The 17,912-nt window shown below is 42.9% G+C and overlaps 1 protein-coding gene across 3 annotated transcripts in view; it reads left to right on the top strand.

Moving 5' to 3' along the window:
* The window catches only part of EPS8L2 (EPS8 signaling adaptor L2), a 79,108-nt gene that overhangs the window by 50,637 nt on the left and 10,559 nt on the right, over positions 1 to 17,912 (top strand). The window contains exons 5-17 of one of the 3 annotated variants that reach the window (XM_062577650.1): positions 564 to 725; positions 1,629 to 1,778; positions 2,506 to 2,585; positions 3,584 to 3,723; positions 5,972 to 6,051; positions 6,552 to 6,678; positions 7,015 to 7,103; positions 9,651 to 9,725; positions 10,841 to 10,989; positions 11,268 to 11,394; positions 12,334 to 12,449; positions 15,919 to 16,030; positions 16,981 to 17,088. In XM_062577650.1, coding sequence (XP_062433634.1) covers positions 564 to 725; positions 1,629 to 1,778; positions 2,506 to 2,585; positions 3,584 to 3,723; positions 5,972 to 6,051; positions 6,552 to 6,678; positions 7,015 to 7,103; positions 9,651 to 9,725; positions 10,841 to 10,989; positions 11,268 to 11,394; positions 12,334 to 12,449; positions 15,919 to 16,030; positions 16,981 to 17,088 — 1,515 coding nt within the window. Of the gene's footprint in view, positions 1 to 563; positions 726 to 1,628; positions 1,779 to 2,505; positions 2,586 to 3,583; positions 3,724 to 5,968; positions 6,052 to 6,551; positions 6,679 to 7,014; positions 7,104 to 9,650; positions 9,726 to 10,840; positions 10,990 to 11,267; positions 11,395 to 12,333; positions 12,450 to 15,918; positions 16,031 to 16,980; positions 17,089 to 17,912 lie in introns of all 3 variants that reach the window. The other 2 variants (XM_062577649.1, XM_062577651.1) reach the window with 2 other exon arrangements.

Genomic DNA, 17,912 nt, shown 5'->3' with positions numbered 1-17,912 from the left:
AATCAGGGAAAACTAGCAAAGTCGCAGTGTGGGACAGAGGCAAGTAGCAAAAAAACACCTTCTTACAGTCAGAGAGGTTGGTTTTCAGTATTGTAAGGGCTAATTTGGTGATTTTGATGGGAAGGTACATAAGGGGATTTAAAGGCTGGAGCAGAGTCAGGTGTTGGATTTGGAGGTGTCTTGCATCTTTTTTAAATGCAGTTTAAAAAACCCAGGGGTCCAATCTGTGTTTATTCAGTACTTCAATCACACATTGCAGGATGGGAACCAGAGCTGCTAGAACTGACATATGATGAGATAAATATGCAAGTGGTGAAACTCATTATGAAAACCCTTGCTGTGTTAGGAAACTCCAATCTTTCACCACTGTGGACAGACCAGCACAAACTGGTACTAACAACCAGAACGTACACCCTCGGCAGTGACTCTTTCATGCCCATGCCCACGCACATTGACAGACAAACAATAATCCAAACTTTTGGAGGTGGTGTTGCCCATGATTTATGGCACAGTACCATCAAAGCTTTTTCATTTGTTTTCTCTTCCTTTCCTCCCAACTTCAGCACTTGGCCACCTTCATCATGGACAAGAGTGAATCCATTGTGACAGTGGATGACGCAATTCGAAAACTCATGTTGCTCAATTCAAAAGAGAAGATCTGGACCCAGGAGATGCTGCTGCAAGTGAACGACAAGTCCATCCGCCTGCTGGATTGCGAGTCGCAGGTACCCAGAGGGCTCCAGGGAAAGTTACCTGCAGGTTATTGGGTTTGGTGCATGCCATTCCCGTTCTTCTTGGGATGACAATTTCCCAGGAATCTGAATAAGGGCAAATCACTACCAAACTCCACTCCTGGATGTGCAGGGGTTGGCTGACTTTAACTCAAATGCAAGCAGGTGTGGGCTGATGTATTCATGAATCCAAAGCACAGATACTACCTAGGTGGAAGATGCCTTGACCTGTGCTCCAGGTCAGCAGTAAATCTGCTTTCTGAGGGAGTGATGAAGACATACAGGTACATGGAGATCTGCATATAGTATGAGCAAAGAGGGAAGGATCTATTCTTGCATTATAGTAACACGCAGAATCCCATTTTGTGTCCCATTTTGACAGGCAATACATGCATATGCACACAGGACACCCAGTATGACAGGACAGAACAGCCAGAAAGTGGGAAAAGGGTAGTGCTGCCTGCACTTTAGCAATGAGAAACCAAAAAATATTAGTCCAAGGTCAGTACTAGGGAGTCAGTGGGAGGGCAAGTCCTATCACTGCTATTACACAAAAAGCATCTTCCCAGTGCTCTGCTAGGACATGTGACAAGTGCAGTTAAAGCAAAATAAGATGATGGCAAACACTGAGCTCAACCTGTTGAAGCCTCATGCTGGGTGTTCCATATTCAGGACTCAGAAAAGAACATGAGTTCACCTCCATTTCCCATCCACCTCTCTTCTATTTCTCCTGGGTCCCAACCACACACTGCCTCTCTGCAAACCATGACATGCATCTTTGAAGAGCCCAAAAAATCAATGTTGAGAAGCACAAGCTCTGTCAGGAAACCCAGGATCGTTCCCCTGTTAGTTTAATAGAGCTCTTCATTGCCCAATCCCATTCTCTTTCTTTTTTAGGAGGAGCTGGAGGAATTCCCTCTGCCAACAGTCCAGCACTGCCAAACAGTGCTGAATCAGATGCGCTATTCCTCCATCCTCCTCCTTGTGTGCCAGGATTCAGAGCAGCACAAACCGGACATTCACTTCTTCAACTGCGATGAGGTGGAGGTGAGCAGAGCATCACCTTGCCAGTGGGGTGACAGTGGGGTATGCTGGGAGATGGGGTACTGTGGCATGCAGCCAGAAACCCTTCTGCACTGCTGAGCCACATGAGAAAGGGAAAGCAGAACCAGCACCAGGTGTATGAAGGAAACTGCAAGCACAGTGTGTGTGCAGGAATGACTGCTGACTGTATGGATATGCTGATATGCCAGCATGGCTTTGTTCTTGCGTGTTCAAAATTGTGGACTGGGCAGAGCCATGAGTGTCCTCATAGAGCATTTGCAATCCACCCATAAAGTCCTTTCCAGCCCACCTCTCCCACTCATGGCACCAGGGCTCGCACTGGCACATCTGTTGCAGCAGCACAGCATCCAATCCCACTGCAGCACATCGTGCACACACGCTGCTTGCCTTATTGGCAGAGTTTTCCAGGAATTGTCAATGGAAGTTGTGAGTGGCCCTAGAGGTTTGCCCAGACATTGATGCCTTCACTTAATGTCCCTAGGCTTCCAGCCCTTCTAAATTGGCACTCTCACCTACCCCACATACTCTCGGACTGTGCACTGTCAGAAATGTTTGGCTGCAGCCTCCTCAAGACCAAGCAAGCTGGTGACAGAGCAAACATGCCTCCTGGCTCCCAGTTCTCTGCTAGCCATTTCTTTCCTTGCCCACTTGGAGCTGTCCACCCTCTCCAAAGTAAACCCCTAGTAAAATACCCTGTTTTGTCTTTGAGGCGGAGATGGTTCATGAGGACATAGAAAGTGCCCTGGCAGACCACAAGCATGGAAAGAAGATACGGCCACAGACGCTCAAGTAAGTACTGCAGGGCTACAAGACATAGCCGGGAGTAAATAAATAAATAAATAAAAGCCCATAATCATATCTCTTACAAAGAAAACTCAGAGTGCAGAGGCTGCCCAGCCGGCCCTAGACCCCATGTGGATCCAGACGCCGTGTAAGATTTTAGCCAGTATGAGCTCAGGGTTTAAAGCTGAATGAGAGCTCGATCTGATGGCATGAAACACTCATATACCATTCTGGACAGTTTTGTCTAATGAAGCTGGAAAACAAGCACTTCCTCAGTTGTCTCATTGCTGTGGCAGAGCCCAGACAGAGTGGTTCAAATTCCCAATCAAATATTACAAGAGTTGCAAATCAGACTCTCTTATAATTTTCATCTCCATGAGGACATGGTTAAAAAGCTCACTTAGCCTCCTAGCTGGGTCCCATGGCAATTTACAGGGGATCTGAATTTTGGCTGTCATTTTTTTTTCCTTGCTCAAAACATATCCTTGTTTTACATACCTGGGAGGGGAGTCTCAATCTCCCATGAGCGGCCCCTCAGGGATTTTATACCCTGAAACAAAACATTCTGGAGGAATTCTTTTGCTGATTGATTTCAAAGAAGGGCTCTTGAATGTTGTGATAGAGCTAGGAAAAAAATGGTTTGAGCTGTTGACTCCATGCAAGGTGTTTCACCAGCCTCACAGACAGCCTCTGCTCTGAAGCACCTGCTACAACAACCCTGCACCAATACCAAATGGTGTTTACTGAAAGTACAGGTCTTCCAGATCAAACATAGCAAGCCTTGCTTAAATCAATCAACTGCTGGAGCTCTTCTTTGCCAAAGATGTGGGCTTTCCGCTTGCAGCCACTCCTCTCAAACCTGCAAGCCTCTGGGCAAAGAGGAAAATTCAGCCAATGCAAACAGGATCCCCTGGAGTGTTCTGTCCTTGCTCCTGCTGCTGCATTCTCACACTCAGAAACAGGATCATCAGCCACTGATGCTGGCTCTGCTGTTTGTCTTGCAGAGTAAACCAAGAAAAGATAAAGCAGAGACAGTCTATCCTGCCACCGCCTCAAGGGCCGGCTCCCGTCCCTATCCAGCACGATATGCGAGGCTCATCAATGAACCGGAACCGGGTGGCACCTCCTTCCCAGCATGATCCAGGTACTGGAGGTGATCAGCAAGACTCTCCTGGGAGTTGGCGACTCATGCAAAAAAATCACCCAGGACAGCCAACCCTCCTGAAAGGGCCTGTGGTGGTTTCAGGCCCTATATTGCAGGAGCACAGTGTCTGGCAGTGTTACAGAGTAACACAGATACTACCAAACGAAACATTTTGTTACATCTCTGGCAGTGCTCTATAAATGCCTAAAAATTGGGCAGCAGCAAATATTTCAACCCTCTAGGCTGGTAGTAGGCATCTTCTGCTAAATGACAGCTCAATAAATCAAAGCTCCTCAAAATTCCTTGTAATGGCATCTGTATTGTGGGAACAATGAAATTCCCAAGAGAAATGAAAGCTCTTCATGAAACTGAGCAAATACATGAAGCTCAGACCAGGTACCGAAGATCTCAAAATGTACAAACAAGATAGATAGACCTGGATCAGGAAGGCAAATTCCTGGCCCTGCTGGCCATACAGGAGCCAAAATTTCACCTACAGAAATTAAGTGGTTTGCACTAGTTTTCCTAGAATCAAGAGTGAAAACATGGATTTGAACTCATCTCTCTCATGTGTTAATATAAAATCTTATTTCAAAACCATCCTGACTTCAGTCTACTTTTAGCTATCTTGAAAGAAAACTGTATTATTCTCTGGAGGAAGAAGTAACAGAAATAAGCTCCCAGATTCTGACTCAGAGGAAAGCTCAGATTGACTAAAATGACCAATAAATGCTGGGCCTTTCCTACCACTGCCTAATTCACCAGCTTCTCTTGGGGTGGGCACTCTTAACTTCTAGGTTCAAGGAAAACCTGTAATCAAGGTACAATATGAAATACTCCAAACAGTAGCAGATGAGAGAAAATACTCTTCCCTGAGGTGGGATCTGAAACCAAGCAGCTGATCTAGTTTCCTGAATGAAGAACCTATTTCAGATCCAGCTTTGCATAATGCAAATAAGATATGGCTGAGCAGAAGAGCTTTTTAAAAATGATTCATATGCATATAATACAGATTGCCATAAATACCATCTATGAACACCTATATTCCAATGCTCAGCAGCTTTTCATGTAATGGCCACCCTTAACTCTTCCCTTCCCAGTATGCTTAATATGAAGTTTTAAGTTCATTGCTTACATCAGCAGAGCTGGGCACACATTTCAGGTAGAATTTCTGAACCTGAGAAAATGGAGTCCGTTATGAAAGCAGCTGGCAGAAGAAAGTCTTGAATGATGCCTGTTTGCTGAGATTGCTTCTTCCTTTAAACAAATCTTACTGCTTTTTCTACAAAACCTGACAAAACTAATCATCTAATCTTAACACTTAAAGATGACATACATTTTTCACAGTCTTCTGCCAAAAACTGCCTCTCCACTTTGTATGTTTTGGTGTCTGAACACCTGCTGTCCTAGCCCTTTCAAAACCCATCTCATCAGTTGACGCATCACTCTTCTCACAAGAGGCTACCTGAGCAATTGCTCACATTGAAACATTGCCATCTTACTCTGTGTCTGTCTTCTGAAACCTGGTAGGTGCTCGTACATTTATTTATTGCAAGAGGGTGTTTTCTATACCTGTTAAAAGCACTTGCATACAAAAATGTTGATTTTTGCATGGGCCTGCCTAAATGTCTGTCATGCAGAATTCCTGCCCTGATGCAGTCTAGCAACTGACAGTAGTATTTTTTCCAGGTCTTATTTCTTCATGCTTATCCATTGACTAGTTATACTTCTATCCCTGGGACAACCAAGGCTTCTGTTGAGAGCTGGAGGTTGGAAGAGTGGGTATGAATTATTCCCATTGCACTTCACATATACATGGAGTGCTTAGCAGTGGGAGCAGGGGCCATTCAGCTCCTCAGTGGGTGTAAGCTTAGCTCAAAAGCAAAGGAGTTAGTGGCTCGCAACAGTTGGAGATCTGAGTTTGCAGGTCTCTGCCTGTAGCTAGCAGCTGGTTGCTTTTTGTAATTCATTCACCACCCATATTTGAAAACAGGCAGCGTATTGACATGGAGGGTTGGCAGGCAGGTAACTGCTGTGACCCTTGGAAGATTGAATTGGTAACTTTGATCACCTCCTGCATGAATTGCTCTTTGTGAGCTCCTGAGGTGCTCTCAAAACACAGAATAAATGACTAAACAACCCAAGTCAAGAGTTACCATCCCACAGGCTACAGTTTCTGTGTTAAATGGAGCCCATCTTCAGCCCATAATGGTAAACATCTTTTTCTCTCCTCTCCCTTGTTTAGCAGACTATGAACGACGAGGCTCCAGCTCCCAGGACCATGAAGAGTCCCGAGCCATCTTAGCACAGAAAATTGAAAAAGAAACGGTTGGTAACAAGAATGGTGCATGATCAACAGAGAGAAGGGGGGGAGAGAAGAGAAGAAGGAAGCAGGGGGACTCCTCCATGAAAAGACATTTTATGTGTAGTTTAATCATTGTTAATCTGGCACCTACTGCCTATAAAGATGAAGTGAGCAAAACCAAAACTCCATTGCTAGGTCAGCTGCAATCTCTTTTTGTCCTCAAGTAGCTCTTCTGATTTCAGAAGGACTGCTCATCCCCAACCCACAGCCAAGTTTTAATTTTCCTGATGTTCATTAGCAGGGAACAGTTATCACATTGACAAATACAGCAGACTAACCCAGGCAGAGCTTTGTGACTGAAAAGTGATGAATTCAGCTTTCATACCTAGTTTCCCCATTCCTATCCATTTTTGCAGGAAAGGGTGTAGGCAGACAGATAGGCACACTCTGGGATTTGGGCTTCCCAGACACTTGCAGTCTTGATTCTCTTTCACCTTGGTTCATCATGTTCTTGTCTTCACAGCAAACTCTGAACTGCACTCTGGATGACATTGAAGTGTTCGTCGCCAGGCTTCAGAAGGCTGCAGAGGCATTCAAACAGCTCAACCAAAGGAAGAAAGGGAAGAAAAATAAGAAGAAAGGGCCAGCAGGTACTTTACATCAGCTAGAACAAATGGGCAACATGGGGCACGGATGAAGGTTGGGAGGAAACCTGAAGAAACCTAAGGGACCCTCGCGAGGCAGGTCAGTGCAGCAGTGTGGCTAAGGATCCAACAACAGATACATCAGATTGGTAGGTCCTCCTGTTTCTTGGGAACCTATTTCAGAGCATACAGAGCCTCCAACAGAGAGATGTTTTGGCTTTCTTCAGCTCTTGATTTTGAGTTGCTCTAGTCACAGCAGTCTTGTGCATGCCAGCAAGCTGAACCTCTCCTGGAAAGGGATGTTCTAATTAAAGTGTCTTTCTCTCCACCTTCTCATAAAAGAGGGAGTACTGACTCTTCGAGCAAGACCCCCAAGCGAGGCTGAGTTCATCGACTGCTTCCAGAAAACCAAACTGGCTTTTAACCTCTTGGTAAGACATAGAAGGGTGTTTTGGTCCCATGCAGTGACATGGCTGTTTCCCTGTATATCACAATTACTAAATATTTAAAATGAAATTTGAACCAAAACAGCTATCAAAGTACAAAGGTATGAATTCAAGATTTCTCTGCCACACACAATCACAAAACAAACATTGTTTCAGGCTTGTGTAGGTTTCTCTAGTCAAGTTGTTAAACTGAAAATAAAGGCATAAAGTCTAAGTTCAAAAAAGGCACAAACCTTCCAGCATGCCAGTGCAAATATCAGCATCATGCTCCCATGCAACAGGAACTAGCACCCCTCTTTCACAAACACTTTGTTCTGACAGGCATCAGCTTTGCCACAAAAAGGAACAACCTTTTGCTCTTCAACTCTCCATACCTTCCTTCTCTGTAGGACAGCACAAGCACTTGTGCTCCTGCATGGGAGGATTAGCGATAGCATACATATTAAAACAAACCAATTTCTTTTTGCTATGTTAATTTTAAGCCAGATGAGTTCCCTTACTAGATTCATCCTGTGGCTGCAGAGATGCTAATCCAGCCCAAATTGAGTGGTGACATAGAATGGAAATGAACAGCCAGGGGCCCTGCAATGCCAGAATCTCTTTTCAGATGCAGTCCTGAAGCCCAGTATTTATGAAGCCGTGACTTTAGAGATCTAAGAACTGTCACGCCCACCTTGCTGGTAGCTGTTACAAGGCTTATATAGACATCCTTACTGTGCATATTCAATTTTGTTTGCCCACTTTAAAAATCCAGGTGATTTTGTGAGAGCTCTAGTCTTTGTTATCCTTCCAAGGCAGAAAATCTAGGACTTTATATATATATATATATATATATATATATATATATATATATATGAAAAATAACTTATGTTCTTGTTTGATTCTGTTGACTGAGCAGCTGTAAAGCTGCCTTAGCCAGAGGCCTGGGAAGTTTCCAGTTATAACCAATCACACTGATGTCCCCCATTGCCCTAACATTTCTAGCTCCTCCTTTGTTTCTCCTCTGGAGGAGCTGCCTTATTAAGGGAATGAAGAGTAGGAGCATAAAGATGTTCCCAGTGCTGCGATTTCTGCTTAATTAGGCATGTGAGCCCATCAGTGTAACAAGCCAGAAGGAAGTTCAGTCAATTCTGACCAAGCTTGCCCAGTGAACACAGCCTAACAAGATCGTTCCTGAGAAGTCATTAGTAAGGCTGCCCTGAGGAAGAAGCTGAGGATGTTCCAAGCAGAAAGAAATCCACACTGGGTTATTGCACCCAGCCCTTTCTGGCTGCTCATAAAGCTGAGATAAATAAAGTATAGCCAGCACGGTCAACCAAACCCACAGTCACAGCCTGCATCTACACTGGAGTTAGTGTCCTATCCAGTACTAGCCAACTTGGCCACCACCAACAGTGTGATGCAGTTGCAAGCACTCATTACAGACTGCAAATCTGAGTAAATTCTCTGGCACGCAGCCCTACTGAGCTCTGCATTGCTGCTGCTTTCCTATCAGCAGCACATGAGCTAACATGTAAGAAATTCATTCACGTATCTGAGATCCCTCTGCACTCAGGCGTTGGACTTTGCTATCCATGGGTAAACAAACCCACCAAGAGCAGCTGTTCTCCAGGCAAGAGGCCAGGGGCAAGTAACAAGGAGGGTGGGGGATCCAGGTGGAGCAGCGCTGTCATGCCTGCCCCCAGGAATTTGTCATGTGCCACATGGCTGCTCCCTCCTTGTGAAGAGCCACTTCGCGCAGTTGCCCTGTTGCCATCAATTATTTCACACTTTCCACTCCACATTAATGTTTAATTGCCAGCATTTACAATGACTAGGCATTGCATTTCGTTAGGAGAGGGGTCTGTTTTCCATTGCAGCAATGCCAGCAGCATGAGACATGAGAAAAGAATAGAAAGGAAGCATAAACTCAGGTGGTTTCTCACCAAGCTTAGCTGATTGCTGTTAATGCAATTCTTATTGTAAAGTAATTCTAAACATTTTCTCCTCCCTTCCATCACAGTCTTTTCCAAATATCAAGCATTTTACTGAACTGGGCAGCTCTATATGCACTACACAGGCAAGACCTCAGTGAAGATTTTTTCCTGTGGCAATTTGCCAATAGGCCCTGTAAAACACTCGCTCTGTTGTTTTCATTCACAGGAACTGACAGGATTTTCAACTTTGCAAGAATCAAAAGTAATAACCCTTCAATTCTTCACTAAGGCTTCCAGAATAAACCAAGACTTTCAGTTTCCTCTCAAAACAGCTTTAAAGGGCATGATTTTTATAGAGCAGATGTTTCACCCCTTCTGAAAGTCCAGGCTCTTAGGAACGGCCGCCAAATAGAAATAATCTAAACCAGAATGATTCCTACTCCCCAATCACTTAATCTTCTTCCCAAATTGGAAGTAAACTATTAAGAGTTTCCGTACGTTTCAGACTGTATTGTTAACTCTAGCCAGATATTAGTCAACAACAATTCCTCCATGTCACAGAACAGAGGAGCCAAAACCAGATTGGGATTAAACAAGGTTTTCTTTCTCTTTTCAGGCCAAACTGAGAAAGCACATCCAGAACCCAAGTGCTTCAGAGTTGGTACATTTCCTGTTTGGGCCACTGGAACTGGTAAACCTTCTTCACAGGTCTTTTTATTTCTAGTGATGCTGATTACTGAATAGACAAGACACTAGAGTGAATTAGATAAAAATTTCTACACCTCAAGAGTAGTCATTTTCTGCCCTGCAATGAAAGTCAGTAGGGAGGTGATCTAACTAGTTTTAAGATGGAGCATGGTCATTTTCTCTCCATGCAACACAGTTGCTACAATCTCCAGGGGATTAAATTTAATGACCGAAGAGGTCTGTGTTCATCCATCATGCTAGGATCAGCATATATAAATGCAAGTAAGACATTACTAGCAAACAAAACAAATTGGACCTGCAGTAACTAATGCTACATTTGACATGGCAAAAATGATGGATCAGCGCTGAGTTACTACAGCCAACTGCTAGATACAAATGAAATCAGAAGGGTAGTGCATATTGTATGGTCCTCTTTGGGCCAACTCCCTAGTCAGACATAGCTTTCTATTCGTATCACTTAGTCCTTTCACCTTAGAGACATTCACACTTCAGTGAAGAAGTCTATGGTTGAGTCTGAGACTGTGATCACAGTGGCTACTATAACTTAAAAAAGAAGCCAGAGGTGACACAGAAACTGCAAGTGATTCAATTTTGTAATGTGACAGCTTTTGATGTATCCTGTCTCCAACAACATCTAATTTTCAGTTCAGACATTGTTCAGTTCAGACATGAAGGCTTGCCCTTTGTCTGTCATTTTATACCTGGAGATCTCAGTCAGATCACAAAGTTGGCAGAGAAACTATTTTCCTTATTTGTCTCCTTTTTCTTAACCAAAAATGCCCATTGAATGACACAGCATCCCTTTTAGGTAGCAGCAAACCATTCATTTAGTTCACCTGTGTCTTGAAATCTCAGCCTTAAATATGAAGGCACAGAGGAGCTTTAGAACTGCTAGTCTAATACGAAGTGGCGTGTTTTCAGAAGTGCTCACCATAGAGGCTAGGTTGGCTTCCTTTGGAGTGGGCATGCACAGAAACTCCAAAAGGTCAGAGACACTGATTTTTCTGTCTTTGATTTCTGTTCCTTTGTGTGTGCTGCTTTGACATTTTGAACCCCTGCAAAATCTCTCGTATTTGTGTGTGTTTGTGTGTATTTCAGATTGTCAATAGCTGTGGTGGCCCTGAGCTTGCCAGGTCTGTCCTCAGTCCACTTCTTTCTAAAGATGCCACAGATTTCCTCAGAGGACATCTGACACCAAAAGAGATGAGCCTGTGGGACTCCCTTGGAGAGACATGGACCAGATCCAGGTGAGGACAGGGCTGCCATCTCACAAGGCTTCCCAAACACTTGAGAAAGACATTAGGGATGCTTACTTTTATAGCTATGTCAGAGGGTCAAGGATAAAGGAGGATGTAGGTCTGTTTCACCCTAATCCTTCAATTTAATGGTTGCTAACACCAGTTCAGGGCTTAGCATTTCATCTAGCATCCTCTGCCCTGATGACCTTGCCGATGCCACGGTAATGGAGGCTCTCAGACCCATGCTGCTTGTGACCCTCACTGCATATTCCTGCTTCATGTCCTAGAGCTGAATGGCCTCGAGAAGCAAACATCCCAAGCTACATTCCTAAATTCCGCAACGGGTGGGAACCACCCATGGAAATTTTCCGTGGAGCTCCCTGGGAAATAGACATCGGACACTTGCAAGAAGAGGTTAGTCTTGTGCTCCCAGTCATCCTCTCTCTTCCTTTCCTCCTTTCCTCTTCCTTTCCTCCTTCTTTCTCTTCTCACTCTTTCTCAGAGTGAGAAACATCTTTTGCTGAAGCCCATGAAGCTTTACAAGCTGGAAAGCGAAACTCATCCTGCCTACAGTACTGAGGCCCTTGCTGGGTTTTATCGTGACAGGTTGAGACATCAGTTCTCTGATTTTTCTGAGGGAATTCAATGAACTGCAGCACAGGGTGCAACTCTGTTATCGGAGTGAATTTTCAAACAATGGGATATATTAGCGTTAAAACAGAGATGCAGAGATTAGGGCAGAGTCTGCTGCTTGGCCAATACTCTGAGTGCATGGGATTTTGCTGCCAGTACCAAATCTCATAGCGTAATATACTCATGCAGCAGAGGCACACACAAATAGGCTAGTAGTTGTTGGGTTTCCTTTTCAACAAGTCAGCCCTAGTCCTTCCTAAAAATGGGAAGTTCTGGCAAGGTAACCTCTGCATTTGGCATAAGAGGAACCTAGCAGTATTCCAGGGAGAATAAAGTTGTCTGGTATACTTCTGACATCTTAAATTCTGATCTGACCCATCTGTGCTATCACAGAGTTTGTGGTGGTGGTTTAAAAGAAGTCAGCTCAAGACTCAGTTGGATCTGCTCACTCTACTTAAATATGGAAAGAAAATAAGGCCAGAAAAGGGCAAGCAATAATCAGCCTCAGCTCCTAAAAAAATAGGAAACAGAATATCTGGAATTAAGTGAGCCTTTAACAAGCCCTATGGATACTATTTTCCTTGAAAAACATTTTTCTTTGGTGTGTGCCTCATCTTGACCAAAAGCTTCCAGACCATGATTCATCTATCATTATCACCTTGCGCATCTCTCAGAGCTTTCCCCTTCCCTGGCATTACTGACTCCGTTTTACCTTTTCAGCTGTCATCAGCCAATGGATATCCTTACCGTAACTCCTCACTCAAGCGTAGCCAGACAGCTGATCAGACACAAGCTGTGGATGCCTTTAAGCAGAACGTAACTCAACATGTAAATAGGTAAATATCAGCACCACCCTGGAAAGTGATGCCTTGGCTCCCAGCTCGTAACCTCAGAAGCACCCACCACAACATATCATGACACCAAGAAGTTTTGGCCTTTAGGTAACTGCCTGCTATTACTAATTCAGATTTGCTAATGAGATCAAGAGAACTCAGAGATCTGACAAGCAATTATTCATGTAAACATCGTCTGTTATTTAATCATCAGCTGGTCTGCAAGGATACAAATGCAAGGTTACAAGTGTTTTCCACCACAAGAGGCAGAAGTATTGACTAATTTCTTTAGTCCATCAGTATGATTTTTTTTATAATGTCAGTCCACCAAATTAATTCTAAGGATCGTGTGCAGAAGATAGCATGCTGCACCTTTTGTTCACTGAACATTTAGAGAAGTTAGTAGCTCTCCATTCAGCCTGAAGCCACAACAGTTTGCATGCAAGGAGCCTTTTTATGAGGAGGAATCCATACTAAGTCACAAGCACATGCAAGTTTTCTGCCATTGAAAAATATAGTGCTTAGAAAGTGCTTTAACTGAGGAAATGCTGTTTTGTTTCACTGGAGGCAGAAATTCTTCCTTTTGCTTTTGGTCACAACCAAAAGGAAAAACATTTACTAAAGGCTGGATAAAATGATAATTTGTTTCCTGTCTTGCCCATCTTTCCATCAAGAGACGGTTATGGGGTTGACTTCAGATAACTCTTCTTATGGAGATAAAACCAGAAAATGGAATAAACCTTCCTCAAATGCACCCTCCTGGGTGAAGAACCTTTGCCTCAGGCTTTTTCCAGAAGATGGCTCATTCACAGTTTAAATGAACACTGTGCCCTGCTGTTTTTATCACCAGTTATTCAACAGTGAAAAATCCTTATGAAATAATTATTGGTTCAAACTTTTGGGGATCTTCATTTGTTTGCTTGTTTACATGGGCTTATGCCTTTCAATTTTTCATGAGATCTCTGAGTTTCAACAATCATTTCCCAAATTACAAATGAATTCTCAGCCATATTCATCTGGCCTTGAAGTAATTTGACATGTTATGAACTGTCTTCTGTTTTACCCAAGCACAAACCTTGATTACACTGAATGTCCATTAAATCATTTAATACTAGAAGTCCAGCAAAACACTTAACCATGCACTTTTTTGGAGCCAGCTCTAGACTGCAAAAAGGCTTCAAGCCAGACTAGCTTCTCATGGTTTTATGTTCAATTCTAAAACCTTTATGAGCTCTACTACTATTACCAAAAGTTCTGTTTCAGAGCAAAATACCTCAAATCCATGTATATCAGCAAAATAATTCACCCCACCAAAGGTTCTACTGGGACTGTAAAATGCTACAGACACAGTTTGTTGAGTGGGGAGAGAATTATGGTAAAAAATTGTTTTCCAATTCCATCTTCCTCAATGAAGTTATGAAAAATGAGGAAAAATTAGTTTACAGGCATACATTTAAGTCCATCTTAAATGACTGACAGATAAATACAATTAAGCAAACATGTTCATTTGTTAGTCTCAACACAAAGACTATATAACTATAAAAATCAGTAATGAGTCTTGGAATACAAATTAGCAGAGTGCCAATTTGCAAAGGTGGCTGTTTCCCTGAGACACCACCCAGTCTAACTACAGGGAGGACTTTCTGAAGAGTAGATGAGGATGTCTCTTTGTCCTGTAATGATTTTGGATGGACAGAGCTATTTGAGTTGGCTGAGATGGGAATTCCATGTTATAAAGCAATTCTTTTTACTTTGGAACATATAGTTTATTGACGTGACAGAAATCTATGACAGAGATCTTTTTCTGAAAGAAAAGCTAGGAGTTAAAAGGACAGAAAAGAATTCAGCCGGTGGGTTTCACTAGCTTTTTGTTTCTTGGACTTCACCTTTCTCCCGTCTTTCAGACTGTCAACAATAACTTTTCCTTGCGGATAATATTTAAGAAAAAAAAACATTGAAGTCAGTGGTGCTGAAGCAGATACCAAAATTGAGAATGGGCTTAGATGTTTTCTTCAGTTCAGATCAGACTTGAGCCAGGTCTGTCCAGATGTTTGCCACTATCACAGTCCTGGGACAGGCATATCTCCTGGTATACTCATGCTTTCCTCAGGGTACTTTAACTTAGTTCTCTAACCAAAAGACAAAATATTAACAAAAATACCCATGCATCACTATTATTATTTATGCCATGGCTTTTGGCTACAGAGAAGTGTCACGAAAGCCCCAAGCAATAATCAGCAAAGGTCTCTCATGTAAAATCTAGGTATGCACAAAGTGCTCCTTAGCTTTAAATTTTGCCAGCCTTCACTCCTTTTCTAATGAGTCATTTACCTTCTGGAAGGCTACAAAAGACATGATTTCTACGCAGGCACTCCTCCCTCTCCCTGCCTTCAGGGCTTTGCTGGGTAAGGCCACCACTCCCTTTCTTGACTGTCAAATTCAATCTACCTGCAAGTCTGCTCCAATCTCTCCCCAGCTACAGAATTACAAGTATATATTGCATGTGGCTGCAACAAGACCAAGAGCTGTCCCCAATCAAGCAAACTAAAGACAATGCTACAGTCATGGGCACGATAAAAAAACACTAGACCAGTGGTTTCAACCTTCTTCAGATGACCAAAATCTATTTAATGAAGACAGTAAAATGAACGGAAATCTAAACAGAATGGACTTTTAAAATTCATTTTACAGATGCCTCAGCAGACAAATGAGGGTCCACAGATTACAGATTTAAAGTCATTGATCAAAACTAGGAATTCAGGAGTGGGCCAACATAATGATAAAAACTGTAGTAATTAGCAGCACTGGAACCACTGCTGTGAGTTACAGTAGCCTTGACATAAATTGGTGTAGCTCTGCCAGAAGAGTATCTGACCTCCTGATGGTATGCTTGCTATGAAGTGCATTTGGAAACTGCACTGTTTAGCTGTTCTGGCTGCAAGTCATAGACAGAAAGATCCAGAAAAAGCGTGTCAAAGTAGTTCTTATCCTTGCAGAATTAGGTATGACAGGTTTCCCATACTGCAAACATTTTTGGAATTAAAAACTAGCACTATACCCATCCTAACTGGAGAAGAAGAAGAAGAAGGGGACATGAGTGCTTCACATTTAGTTTTCACAAGGAGTAGAATCAGGGCATTTTAGTTTTGCTTTGTCAGTCTCACCAGCTTTTGCTGCAGCAAAACTGGGGATGGGGAAACTGTCTTTTGTCCCACTCTGAAGGTAGCAGCCTCACCGTTGCACAAAACGGTCACTGTCCGAAGAGCCTTTGTTTTTAGCATAGGTTGTTTTATAAAACAAGGGATCAAAATTTTCTGCAAAACAGAGGAGCAAGGGGGCACTACCTCCCTCCAGCACAAGTGTACCTGAAGTGGCACAGAGTCATTACCACTTGTCTTTCACCAGTGGACCTATATTGCCCTAGCTATTGAAAGGGCCTCCACAATAACTCCATTTTTTTACTCTCTTGAAGGAATTTTGAGGCACAAGGAATGGCCCCACCGAAAAGATATGCCAAAATCCGCTACGATTTCACTGCACGAAATGCCAATGAACTCTCAGTGCTTAAGGATGAAATCTTAGAGGTAGGTGAAGGTGCTCAGGAACAAGGTGTGCCCTTCTCCTCTTTCTAGGAAAAGGAGAGACATCTCAAGACTGGCAAGTGCCAAGTCATTTTCACTTGGTATTTTCTGAGCAGCAACACAAAGCTTTGGTCTCCACTCTAACCATGACTGATGTATGACTTCAGGCAATGTGGCTTGAATAAGTGTGTTGCACCTTGCTAACAAAGTTCAACCTGGATAAACTGATTTATTTCCAAACCAATTTCTCAGCTATAGATCTATCCAGAGCTAAACAGAAATAAACATCAAGGCTGTGCAGTAAACCTGGCACTCAGAGAAGTTTCCTCACCATACAGTGATTTTTTAAAATCACAGTTCTGGGTAAAAACAAGCCTGCTAAAAGAAGCAAGGGGCAGAGTGCAATAACAAATGTCTCAGCAATGGGGCTCTCTTCTTGCCACATTAAAGTTATGACGTGATTATGCTATGCTATGATTAAATTGTGTATTATGATGGGACTTACTGTGATCAAGTTATATGACAATCTTGTAGCTAGTTTGGGTTTTTTTCCATCTCTGGCAGGAATTACTTCTGATGTTTTTTTAATACGAAAAGACAAAGTACACTCAGTCACTGAGGAAAAAGACAGAGAGAGAGAGAGAGAGAGAGAGAGAGAGAGAGAAACAGGCAAATTAAGTAGGAACTATGAGTTTGTCAGCACTCTGGATCTATATTTTCCCCAGAGGTGCTCTCTTATTGGCTATTATGATGTTTCTGATAGTTTTCACATCACTTCTGAACTGGAAATAATGTAACACAGGTCTTTTTGCCAGTTCCTGATCTTTATGACAGGAACTGACAAACTCACATTCCGACAACTTCACAATACTGTTTTCTTTCCATTATATGCCATTCTCTATGCCATAAATCCAATGTTCTCACTAGCAAAGATATTTTTCTCCTTTTCTCAGGTGTTGGAAGATAATAAGCAGTGGTGGAAGTTGCTCAACCGGAGTGGGCAGGCTGGTTACGTCCCTTATAATATACTGGATGTGGTGAAACTGGAAGAGCTCGAACAGGTCTATAGTCAGGTGATATTTAACTGGTAATTAGCTACAGGGCATAATTAGCCACTGAGAATAATCTTTTAATTAGACTTCCCTGGATTTCTTAGGATACTGCATACATGCCTGCATGAGCCAGACCTCTCCCACAATTAAATGAACCAGGCTTGTGGAGGTTCCCAAGTCTCCTATGCTAAAACTCTTACATTTTGCCATCATCTTGCCTTCCTTGTCCCTGCACCAGGCATATTGATCCAATCCACCCAACAGGCTCACATTGCTCTCCCTCTCTGCAATGCTAAGCATATTGCCCACTGCCAGGGCACCTGTCAAGCAGAGTTATGAGGCAGGTGAAGGTTGAGGTCCTGTGCTGTAGAGAGAAGCCTGCTACTGAGAGGAACCCTAGCTCAAAAGGACACCCACCTCAAGCCTAGAACCATGACCAGGCATCCCAATAGAAAAGGTCTCATGTTGAAGTTTCATGTTACTAAATATTTGCTGGCCCCACTGGCTTGAAATAGTTCCACCTTTTGCCTCTCCAAACCCACATGCTTCTCAGCCTATAGTTTACCACCTCCTCTTGTGAAATTCTGCTGTTTTCAGGGCTATACTGTGAACAGCATGAAGGAGCTAATGCGGTCGCAAGAGTAAACTTTGCCCCCAAAAGCTGAGGTTTTTGTTGAGGATTAAATTAAAAACAAACAGTTTTCTTATCCAGTTCAGTTCAGCACCAGGAGATATTAGAGAGGTAGGAACAGGTTATTGCAGTGGAGGTAGACAGTATTATCATCTAAATGAATATTGACTATTGCTGTCACGCACATTGTATTGCAAAGATG

This window comes from Rhea pennata, chromosome 5 (genome assembly GCF_028389875.1).
Source record: "Rhea pennata isolate bPtePen1 chromosome 5, bPtePen1.pri, whole genome shotgun sequence".
Lineage (NCBI taxonomy): Eukaryota > Metazoa > Chordata > Aves > Rheiformes > Rheidae > Rhea > Rhea pennata.
Note: the sequence above shows the minus strand (reverse complement) of the source record. Positions and strands in the feature narration are given on the sequence as shown.